The sequence below is a fragment of the Streptopelia decaocto genome (genome assembly GCF_964273445.1).
Source record: "Streptopelia decaocto genome assembly, chromosome: 1".
Taxonomy (NCBI): Eukaryota; Metazoa; Chordata; class Aves; order Columbiformes; family Columbidae; genus Streptopelia; species Streptopelia decaocto.
Window position 1 is genome coordinate 202,918,361 of NC_138663.1, and position 12,356 is coordinate 202,930,716.

General features: G+C 38.2%; 1 protein-coding gene across 3 annotated transcripts in view; it reads left to right on the top strand.

The window, feature by feature from the left end:
• Positions 1-12,356, top strand: part of GRM5 (glutamate metabotropic receptor 5) — a gene marked incomplete at both ends in the record, with an annotated part of 250,819 nt that overhangs the window by 194,974 nt on the left and 43,489 nt on the right. For all 3 annotated transcript variants that reach the window (XM_082073920.1, XM_082073918.1, XM_082073919.1), the window contains one exon: positions 11,394-11,640. In XM_082073920.1, the coding sequence (XP_081930046.1) occupies positions 11,394-11,640 (247 nt within the window). The remainder of the gene's footprint in view (positions 1-11,393; positions 11,641-12,356) is intronic.

Consider the following 12,356-nt stretch of genomic DNA (forward strand, 5'->3'; position numbering starts at 1 on the left):
TAAACAGCAAGAAAATAAGCACAAGGAGATAGGGCTGAAATCGGAATATATAATTGACTTCGCCGGTGCCACAAGTATGAATTTAGTTGTTTAAGCCATTGTGTTTACTTTGCTGATCCCTGCCTAGTAAAATGGTAGTCTACATTTACTTCTGTGACAGAAAATACATTAAGTCATAAGGAAATGAAGACAGCTCCAGTGACTTGCGGGTTTTTTATTTTCATTTTTTAATATCAGTTATCCATAGGCCGTGCCAAGCACGTATGATCATGAAATGAAGACATGACTTAATAAGATATGCACAATAGAACTGTGAAATCAGCCAAATAAAAAGAATGTGAAAAACCATCAAAAATATTTTTTCTTCATTCATTTCTAAGCACTAAAAGGTCTCCATCCCTTCCCATTGACTTAGTTCACACTCAGATGAACATTTTAGCATCAAGCCCACTTTTCGTTTGCAGATTTGAACATACTTACTTAATCTAAATGGGTGTCACTGGTGTTGCTAAATTCATTGATTTTTCTGCCCAGCTGGAGCAATACAGAAAGTGAGAAGTTTGCAGACTTATCTGACTTGATTTTCAATGTAATCAGTTCCATGCCACAGGAGAGCTGCTACAAACCACCTCTGAACACCGAGAGTCAGAACAAAGAATTTTAAACACATATTTAAAAAGACATGTAATGGCCTTCAAACACTAGGGATTTTACAAAAATTGGATTTGGTTTCCCCTCTGGCACCAGTGAGATATTTTTTTATTATCCTAGGACACAATTCAGCAAAGTTTGTAACTAGGTGTGCAAGTTGATCCAAATTAGTAACTCCACTCAATGACAATCTTCAGGTCACAAAAGGCTAATCCAGTCCTTTGGTATTGATTGCCTTGGGACCTTTGAAGACTAAGTGTGTACGTACTTGCTGTTTTACAGACAAGTGTCACCACCAGAACTCAAATTCCTGGTCCTTTTTCCTCTTAGTGAGGTTGTTTTACAAATGTGTTTTTAAGACAGAGCAGAAGCAAAACCCAATGCAAGTGAAATATGTTGCGAAACTCTGGCCTAACCAACATTAGTGGAAAAGTCAAGTCTTCAAGGTCATTAGGGCACAACCAGAATAATTACAATTACCAGTCTGTTAAATGAATTATTTTCCCCCTGCTGCTAAATTATATTACTTTTGCCATGTTGTGTAAAAGCCAGAGACATGGATGAAACGGTATTTTTGAGGTGCTACTTAAACACAGAGCAAAACCAGCATACATATTGCAAGTATCTGTGATCTAAGTGTAAGACAAGGAAGAGCAAATAAATAGAGAATCATAGAATCATAGAATGGTTTGGGTTGGAGGGGACCTTAATGATCATTTGGTTCTAAGCCCCCTGCCATGGGCAGAGACAAGGTTGCTAGACCAGGTTGCTCAAATTCCTGTCCATCCTGGCCTTGAACACTTCAAGGGATGGGGTATCCACAGCCTCTCTGGGCAGCCTACTCCAGTGCCTCATCACCCTCATGGGGAAGACTTTCTTATATCTAATATAAATCTACCCTCTTCCAGTTTAAAGATATCACCACTCATCCTGTCACTACATGCCTTTGTAAAAAGTCCTTCTCCAGCTTTCTTGTAGGTCCTCTTTTGGTACTGGAAGGCTGCTCTAAGGACTCCCCAGAGCCTTCTCTTCTCCAGGTTGAACAACATCAGCTCTCTCAGCTTTTCCTCATAGGAGAGGTGCTCCAGCCCCCTGATAATCATTGTAGTTCTCCTCTGGACTTGTTCCAAAGGGTCCATGTCCTTCTTCTGTTGGGGACTCTAGAACTGGATGCAGAGCTGCAGGTGGGGTCTCACTGAGGCTGATGCTGATGAAGCAGTTCAACATCTTAGTTTGACTAGCAGAGGTTAGAGACTTCAGAGAAAAGTGGTAGTTTATTGAAAAGGAAAAACAGAAAAAAGAATCTGAAGGAAGGTGAAGGGGGAATTGTGAAGGTATTTACAGCAGGGTCCAGACATTAAATACCATGTTTCAAAGCAGGAAGGTAGAAAACAGAAAAGGAAATGATGGAGGCTGGGTAATCACGAACAAAGTTCAACCACAGACAGAACATAGAGGGCACTGAAAGTGAGGAAATAAACTTATGTCTGACATATTTGGGAGAAACAAGCCAGTGGCAGGGTTTATAGGAAAAAATAACATACTTAAGGTTATGAACAGGGTAAATGAGATTTGCAGCAGCATTCTGGATGGGTCTTAGCAGGATGCAGAAATCCAAATCTTCCATTCATGATTTAACCATGTGGCTTCTCTGAGATAAAACCACTTTTCCAAAGGTACAAAAGTGAACTTAGATGAAGGATGACTAATATATCTCGAGGCAATTAAGAATAGGATTAAGAGTGAAAGAGTTTATTTACAGAAAAGGAGGGAAAGGAGATTAGGGATAAAATTGAGAAAAGTTTTATGGCTAATGGTACAGAAGGGCACATAAAATGTAAATGTAAAACCTTAACACCTTCCACTGTACGGGGCTTTGAGCAACCTGGTCTAGTAGAATGTAATCCTGCCCATGGCAGGAGGTTGTAACTAGATGATCTCCAAGGTCCCTTCCAACCCAAACCATTCTATGATTTTATGGTTTCAAGTATCGAACTGGGTGACAGGCAAGTTGTATTCAGGAGAATTACAATGCCTTTTAATTTACTGTTTAAAAAATAGAAAATAATTTTAACTTGATTTGTTTTGTTTTCATTTGCAATCTAAAACCAAAAGTGTAGGAATGCTGAGTTTCTACACTTGATCAATATAATATCAATACACTTGAAATATTATGTCTTATAATTGGACACTGGCAAGCTGAGTGATGGTCGAGCTCTCATTTTTATGGGCCACATTTCAGATCTGGAGCTCAAAACCAGTTTATTACTACTCTTACAGTGATGCTGGGTCAGGTCCAGAAATTTCCCAAGGCAGATCAGCTGTAAGACAAAGATCTAGATCTGAATTTTTCAGGAGCCTCATATAATCTGGGCCAGGAGCCTACACAGACGCGTCATTATTTTTTTTGACACAGAGGAAGAAGCAGTGTGACACTAAGAAATGCTATATGCTCTGTTACATCTACTAGAAAGACTTTTTGATATACATTTATCCTGATTTTAATACACCTGTAACTCAGCCCTTGAATAACTTCATTCTCACTGCTGTTACGGAATTCAAATTCCTCCAAAATTTGACTACAAAGCTACGTCTCTTTTTCTTTCACTTTATGCTCCCTGCCTTTCTCCTTCTATATATTAGATATATTTGAGTATATACCGTGCTACTGTGGTTTTGTTCTTTATATTATAATTCCTTGTTCTTTTTATCATAATTCCTTTTCTCACTGCATTTCTGAACCTTGAAAACTATGTGGAAGATTAATACCATTTTACAGGTATACCATGTCTCTTCAGGCTTAATAATAAAAGTGAATTATAATTAAATGTATTCAGATTATATACAGTTCTTATTAGATTAATGAATTGGAGTAGCTCCTGTCATTCTTTTTTCTCAGCAGTTCAGCTTCCTACATAGACTCAGATACTTCATATATGTATGCTTGCAAGTACAGAAAGATATATGCCAGTATTTAATGTGCTTTTGCATCTGCAGTGGCTTTGTTTCCTTGCAATTTATGACCAAAGAAACTGAATTCTGTCAAAGGTGAAAGGATAATAATGTTGTTAAGAGAATGGTGTGAAGAAATCATCTATTGACTTACCTTCTGCTAGGACTTACAGTCACTAAAACTCTTTTCACTGATTTTACTGAACTTAACAACAGAAGCCAGACTACCACCAGTACATAGGCTCCCAAGGATGCAAGTCAACATCTAGTCAGATTTGTAAAAGCTCTAAATATGCCTTGCTTATGTAGGCTTAAATAGACATAAAACACCAAAGTCAACTACATACTTGAAAAAAAATTTTGAATATCTTTGCATTTTGGGACACCGAATTTGGTCCCTCGGTCATTCTCAAATTTAACATTTTATTGATAATCATCACATGAAGTGTAATGGTGCTATTATTGGTTTTCAGGTGCAAAGAGTGAAAGTTAGAATTGGTCAAAAACATTTGGCAAGTGGATTGTACTGGAAGATATTTCCTTCTAAAATTCGAAGCGTTCCATAGCAGCATGTTGATTCAATGACACACACTTTGAAAGAAAAGCATTGAAATGAGTAATTTTTTTGTTTTCTCATTTCAATAACAGTGAAGTGTTTTGTTTCAAGCTTATAATTTGCTTTAACATTGTTTCAGTGTTATGCTATGTTTTTGCCACAGCATCAAAATGACATTTTCAAGTGTTGCCCAATCTCTTTCTTTTTTCCTTCTGAATTTCCTTTCCAGAAAAGATAAAATCCAATCTTGAGTTTATATATTCATTTTGAATGGAAAAGGACATTTGAAGTACATGAAATTTCCCATAGAGCAGAAAACATTTTTGTCAGTCCAAGAGCCTGTAAGAAACTAAAATTAGGGAAAATAATAATAAATAAACAATTGCATTTCATTTTTAAACGAAAAAAATAGATGCAGAACCTTACAAATAACAGAGAACTGGATGTTACTTTTTTTCACATTGCTTTAACAGAAAGCTCTGATGGCAGAATTTGTAATAGCTTCCAAAATAAGTAATTTCTGTGTCTTTAAACAATGTTAACTTAATTAGGTATGAACACTATGCTTTAACTTGATTCACATATACCACCTTTCCTCCATTTTATAAGATTCCACTCATTTCTTCACTGAAGAGACATGCATGTTTCTGGGAGGACTGACTTGGTGATGTGCCATCCAGAACATGCAGGTCCAAGGGAGGTTACAGATGTGTTCCCAAGGAGCACAATTTTGACAGCATAGACCTAGGACAGACCTAAGAAGTCCTACGCCATATTCTGGAGCAGACAGACACTACCATGTCTTTGTGGCAAAGATTAGCCGATTAGCCTGTTGTCTTGATTTTTTATTAACTAAGGCAAAGACCAAAAAAAAAGAAAAAAAAAAAAGGAAAAAAGAAAAAAAAAGAAAAAAAAAGAAAAAATCCCACGTTTGTTGGTGTGCTTGAACTTCAAGTACTGTGAACATGGGATGTATTTGCTAACAAAACCAGAACTCACTTCCGTTAGCCCCTTGTCTCTCAAACCAAAAACAAAGCAAACAAACCAAACCAAACCAAACCAAAAAACAAACAAACAAAAAAAGAAAATTAAAAAAAAAAAAACAAACTATGAAGAATTCATGAAGTCTTCAATGAGAAATACATGGAAACTGTATAGAAACTAATTTGTGAGTTAGTCATGAGGCAACATGAGATAGTTGGAGACTGTAAGTTGTATTTCTGGTTTCCTCTGTGATGTCCCCTAGGATTTGGTCATAAAAAAACTTTTGATCACTGAGAAAATTTAAAATTAAAACAAAATTAAACACTGCCAATTTCCCTTTACTTCAGTGCTAAAACCATTGCATAGTAAACTGCCGTGCACTTTGAAAAAAATGTTTTCCCATATTCTGTCTCATATTTTTTCTCTTGTTTCTCCTTAAGAATGCAATAAGAGGGGTGCCATCTGGAATGTAAAGTATTTTCACTCCTCTTTTTATCCTTTCTCCATTCTTTAAAATTAAAAGTATTCTCAGCTTTGGAAAAGTTAGAAAGCAGAGAAAGCATATTGAACCATGGTAATTTTGCACTCCTTAACATCCCTGTTTGATGCGGCTTTGTAACGTTACCAGCTGGTAAAGTGAAAAAAATGTATTTCATGTTCCTTGAGGATAAAAAGTAGGGAAGGGAAAGGATTAAAAAAAAAGAAGAAAAGAGGAATGTCAGGTTTTCTGTTTATTTGCATGCTAAGTACTGGAAACAACAGTAACATTTCAGAATTTCCTTCAAGTTAGAGGTTTTGTTTTGTTTTTTCTGTGTTTAGGGGACAAGAGGGCCAGTTTGAGGAGGGCTATTTAGTCAGCTCCTGCCAGCCCTGCTACCAGCCGTCTCCAGCTGGTGGAGCCATCACTGGGTGGCTTGAGCTCAGGGATATAGGGGAAATGCTGGAGTGATGCTGGAGCATGAGGAAAACTCCGCATTGCCCCTGCCGAGAACCAGCTCACGTGGCACTGGGACTGTGAGGGCCCTGAAGTCCTTTCTTGGCTCAGTGCCCATAAGTACACTAATTGTTTTTTAAATAAATCCAAGGAATGAAGTGTTGCCAGCTGGAATCACTTTCTTGGTGAAAGAACATGTTTCTCTTCCATCATCTACATATTTGTGTTTTGGAGAAGTGACAACAGAAAAGACCAAATTTGGAACAGGAGTTTAGGGCTGTGCAGTCTCTGCATGGTTAATCTTTCTTGGCTGCTTTCAGAGCCACCCCTGCCCAGCTCCCCATAGAAAGAAGAACAGGTTTCTCCCCATGGAGAAGAGAAGGCTCCAGGGAGACCTTATTGCAGCCTTTCAGTACTTGAAAGGGTCCTAAAGAAAGATGGGGACAGACTTTTTAGCAGAGCCTGTTGTGATCGGACAAGGGGTAATGATTTAAACCTAAAAGAGGAGAGATTCAGGTTAGACAGAGGAAGAAATTTACACTGAGGGTGGTGAAACCCTGTCCCAGGTTGCCCAGAGAGGTGGTGGATGCCCCATCCCTGGAGACATCCCAGGCCAGGCTGGACGGGGCTCTGAGCAACCTGATCTGGGTGAAGATGTCCCTGCTCATGGCAGGGGTGGCACTGGATGAGCTTTGAAGGTCTCTTCCAAGGCAAACTGTTCTATGATTCTATGAAACTCCCAGGTTCACGCCAACAGGCTGCCTCACTGCATATTCCATAGCTGTGATGTGGACTTCCCTGAAATTGCCTTCACATGGCTCCAAGCCTTGTTTTATGAGGTGCAGCTGAGCTGGACTGCATAGCCCATGTTTATCTACTGCTGCAATATTGCTGGAGTGTCCCAAACTAGGTCACTCCCAGCACTGTGGGCAGAAAGGGTGCATGTTATGATGCTCTCAGTTTATAACATGCTTAGACTGTTTCTTGCCTTTGGTATAGTCACAGTCTTATAATAAACCTGGGAACATAAAGATAAATCCACACAAACAGTATATATATTTAAGTAGGAAAACGCATAGATGTTAACCACCTACTCCAGTGGCAGCAAATTCCTAAGCTCATATTTAGTGCATTTAACCATATTGCAAAGGCTCACCTAAATCCTGTATGTATAGATTCCTAAATGATCTGTAGAATAAATATTTGCATACTTATCTTTCCCATGAAATACAGGGTAATTTTACTTTCATTTCAGAGATAGCATGATAACATCTAAATACTCCAGCAAATAACCAGCCCCTTGTATTACGCAGAGGACAAACAGGAAGATAATGTGAAGTAGTCCTCTTCCTGAGTGATATTTAGTCTAAGGAAAGATGGCAGATAAAAAGTAGTAGAGAGGAACTATTGTTAGATGGTAAACTGAAAGACGGATGGGTTATCTGATTTGCCAAAAGGACAGGATTTGTCTCTACAGTATTTTGTAGACAGAAATGGCTATATGACTTCAAAACTGGAATTGCCTTGTGATCCCAGAGCTTGGAAAATAATAGGTTAAGCCCTTATTTATTTACTAAAATTACCTAAGCAAGAAAGATAAGGGAATAAACAGGACAGAACTGAGATATCTGTGCACATCCACTAACCACTGAGATTCCCTGCTTTCTCAAAGAATTCAACAATGTTTGATCACTTATGATTGCAAGTACTGTCTCACTTTCCCCCTTAGGTATGATTAGATTCACCCTGCATTCTCCCATTGCCTTGTCCTTCTTAATTGCAGGAGGCAGAATTTTTTATATCTGCAGCAATTATCATGATGCAGTGTTAATATTTATTGGTTCTGAGGTACTGCTGTACAGAATACTTTCTATCATAATTTGGAAATAACCACCAAATTCAGCACAGATTAATAAACAGGTTGATATTTTTCCAAACAATGTTTGTGGGAATATGAGCTATGTCCTGAAAAAATTGCTCAGTCCTGCCACAGAAAAGGTACTTAAGCCTGTCAAAATTGCAACAAGAATCGACTGGAGACATATGAAATGCAGCTTTATACCTGGCCCAGGCACATTGTCACCTCTGTGTCTCCAACTCCTGACGACTGCAGCATCCTGGGAGTGATGCTAAATCTGACTGCAAACTCTGTGAGACACGAAAGATTCACAGCTCAGTGGAAGTTTACTCTAAACTGGCTGCAGCCTGGTCCTGAGGCTTGAACAACCATTTGCAGTTATGATGCATTAGGTGCCTTCCCAGGGTACTTGATCTGTTTTAGTGTCTCTTATTAATAAAACAAATTTGATATGTTGCCCTAAAACTGTGACTCCGAGTCCAAACCAAAGCACAGTGAGCAGGAATGATTTGGAGATTGGCTTTGAAAGCCCACACCTAAACTGAGCGAAAACTTTCATGTGAATATGTCCTGCTTATCCAACATGCCAACATTAAATGGCATCACGCTGGCTTTTCCCAGCCCACAGGAAAGCAAGACGTTCTTATTTCCTTCTTTGCAAATTTTTCTCACATGGGGCTGTGCAAGATGGAGGAAAACAGATGTTTTATAGATAGGGGCTTTTAAAAAATCTAATAGTAAAATCTGTACTATGGATATCATAAACAAGCATGTGGGTTACAGTCTGTAGATATTTATTCTTTGCGCTCTAATTCTGTAGTAGCATCTCAACCTTTATTAAATTTTTTTTCATTATTCTTGATTGAGATTTTAACCAGTAAAGTCAATTCCATTGAACATTATTGGCGGTATCATCATTAAATTCACCCTTGCCCCTTCTCCATCTCTTGATGACCCTGTGTCAGGAAAAGTTCTTGTCTGAAAACAGCGCTTTGTGGATGAATTTAAGAATATGTATCTGAGTTCCAGCAAGAGTGAACAATGTGTTTAAGGCTACCTAAATCATACTTGTTGCAGGGATAGATTTAAAACATTTTTATGCTTTTCTATTTCTTTTTTTTTTTTTTTATGAAAGACTGCCTTTTAGTTTGTGCATTCACCCTTCCCTTAAAAATCACATCTTAAGACCACTGAGTTAAATAGGGTTACTTAGATGCTTCAAGTCTGATGTGCCTAACTACTCTGTGAAATGGGTTAAAAATCACTTTCAGACAACTATTTTCTTAATACTGGCATTTTTCGAGACCATATTACTGTATATTAAAGAGCAAAAAAATTGTCTTATTTTTTGAGATGTTCCCCTTAACTACAGAATTCTGAGGTACTACATGCTGACAGTCAGACTTGGCAGGTTGGATTTTCCCCTACACAGCAAATTCAGACCGTTAACATCTCAGGGAATTGTTTTCTCCACTAGCAGGAAGCATATTGAAATTCTCACAACAGCTAATTCCCTCACAACTCCGCTGACAATTGCCAGCAGCTTCTATGAAGAGCTAAGCAGCCTCATTACAAATTATCAGGTGTACTGAATGAGATTCAATGTTTAAAGAAAGTATAATTCTATAAAACTGAAGCAGAAAGCCCAGTGGAGAGTGTTCCTGTAAGAATTAAGTTATTATACTTTAAGCAATCATACAAAATAAAGCAGCTGAAATATCGTTTCATAATAAATACTATTGCTGATGTGAATCTGATTCATTCTAATGGCTACTATAATTAACTGTATGGTTTGTGAGCTGTTAATTTTGAGGATGAATAATTAGTTAAACCAAGTTTTGTATATTGCAATGTAATATGCTTGTTCAATTTTCCACTTAATTTCAATTAATCTGGCTTTTGCGTGTACTCTATTGTTGCAGTTTTTGTGCCTATTATTTTTAATTAGGAAAAAGCAATACCTTAGTAGAACAGAACAAATGAGCAACACTATGTGTTGTTTCCAAATTTTTATTCTATTTCAGATATTTCAAGCTCATATCACTTAACTATCCAAACTGTTAATCACTGCTCCTGAGGTTGAGCGGAACCAGGAGCGCCAGTTCCAGCGCAGAAGGGAAAAAGGGATCTCTCAGTACTCTCATTCACTTACTGAACTCTACACCATGGTTTTCAATTTAAACTATATATTTTTGCTACACTTCCCGATATTTTCAGTACTCTAAAATGTTTCCGTGATTAAGACTGTGTGGTGATATTGTTCACAGCCTGAAAGGTGAGCTGTTGGCTCACATATGGGAGACTCCCATGGAGTGGACAGGGAGGGTTATTTCCATTCTCTTTGCTCCTAGCTGCCCACACATGGGACTCCCCAGCTCCCAAGGACTGCTGCTTTACTGACAAAAGGGGACCAAATATTCTAGTAGAGCTCTTTGTTTTTTCTCCCTCCAGAGCCAAATCCTTCCAAGGTGTCTGACTAATTCCCAGCAGCACTGACGTTGTTTCTTTATCTCTGATTCCTCTCCTTTCCCAGTGCTAAAGATCGGGTGGCTGGAGTGCAGCTGGCAGCTTTGCTGATGACATATGAGGCAGAAAACCTCCAGTCTACTCTTCCTTAGCTGGACTGGTGCTGCCAGCAGAGCAAATCTATGCCATTAATAAAACTGTGCTATTAAAAAAAAAGACTTTCAGGGTGCTGCTGACTGAATTTTTATTGTGCATTTTACAGAAACTTAAATAGGAAATAGAAATCCAGACAGAATGTTTTAAAACCTGAACAGAGTAAGGTTAACCAGTTTTCGCTGAAGAGAGTCATTGCTTAACCCACATCATCAAACCGTTCACAGACACTTTAATGCATTTATCTGCATTGCATCATTATCCTTGCTTGGTAAACAGAGAGGAGTAAGAGATATAAAGGTAGGAGAGTTATTAGCACGGGAAGCTTTTGGTTCAGTAAAGGAGTTGTGCCTAGGTCAGTCTGTTCACACTGGTTTGGTTCCCATGTCTCTGAAACAAAAGTGTTGTCTACAAGGTCACTACAGAATAGACCCCGTGTTAGCATTTACACCTCATCAAAACATTTCTGAGGATGTAGAGAGATTTCTGCAGGCAGGGAGAAGTTCCTGGATTCTTCAAAATGTTAAATTATAATGCTCATGACACATGGAAAAGTAGTTGAAAAACAAAGTCTGTGAGGTGTGGAGCTGCACAGAGAAAGGCATCAACTGGATTGTAAAATATTTAAAGAGAACCTCTTCTTTAATCTCTTTCTTCTTTTTTTTTATTTTCTAACATGGTCAGTGTGCATACCAGTAAGAGCATCTGTTATGAACTGTTTAAGATACTTAAAAATACTTTTCCCACCACTAACAACCAACTCAACAACAGATGTCATAAGAGCTGATGGTATTCCAGCCCCATGCACTAACCACCTGCTCTGCCATGTTCCCTGGCAGGCCAGATGACCCTGAGGACGCAACACGTTCAGGACTCCAAGATGGGCTTTGTGATCAATGCAATATACTCGATGGCGTATGGCCTCCACAATATGCAGCTCTCGCTCTGCCCAGGCTATGTGGGCCTCTGTGATGCCATGAAGCCCATAGATGGTCGGAAGCTCCTGGAATCCCTCATGAAGACTAACTTTACCGGGGTCTCTGGGGACATGATCTTGTTTGATGAGAATGGCGACTCACCAGGAAGGTAATGTTAACATGTGTCAAACTATTTGGTACCAGACACCTTAACTGACCGCAGTAGATACATGTGGACTTCACATCAGAAGTAAGATCTCATACTTTTATTTTCACATTTACTGACTTCCTGTGCTTATTTTTTCAAAATAACTTTTTTTTTTTTTTATGTGCATTTTTTTTGTGATGAGAAAGGACACGAACTTTCAGGCACACAATCTTCCTGTATTAATTTGCTTCTTCTGTGCTATTAAAAGGTACTTCTCTCTACAAACCACCAGACCTCCAACTTTATGTTCATATACCATGATGACCACCACAACATTGCTATATCTCTCTTTGGTAGCTTATGTGTATGTGTTCGATTGAACAATAGGCAATCATAGTAGACATATTTCTTTAGTTAATAAAAGTAAAACAATATCAAAAATATTGCATTAATTTTCTGGGATTCTTTTTTTCCACCAGAATTGTGAAGAATGTGCTTCCATACTTTCCAAATAAAAACTTTCCACTTCTGTAACAGACTAAGCCATTAATTCATACTGTGCTGCTATAAACCAAAATGAATTTAAACAAAGCTTCTTTTGCTGATAACTTATACATACTTCTATGAAATATAAGAGAATTTTTTCTTTTTCTGAGACATATATGCAGTATTCATATAAATGCACATTAAAGAGTGATGAGTTTTTTTCTGGGTTTCTGTCTACTGAACTGTCAGAA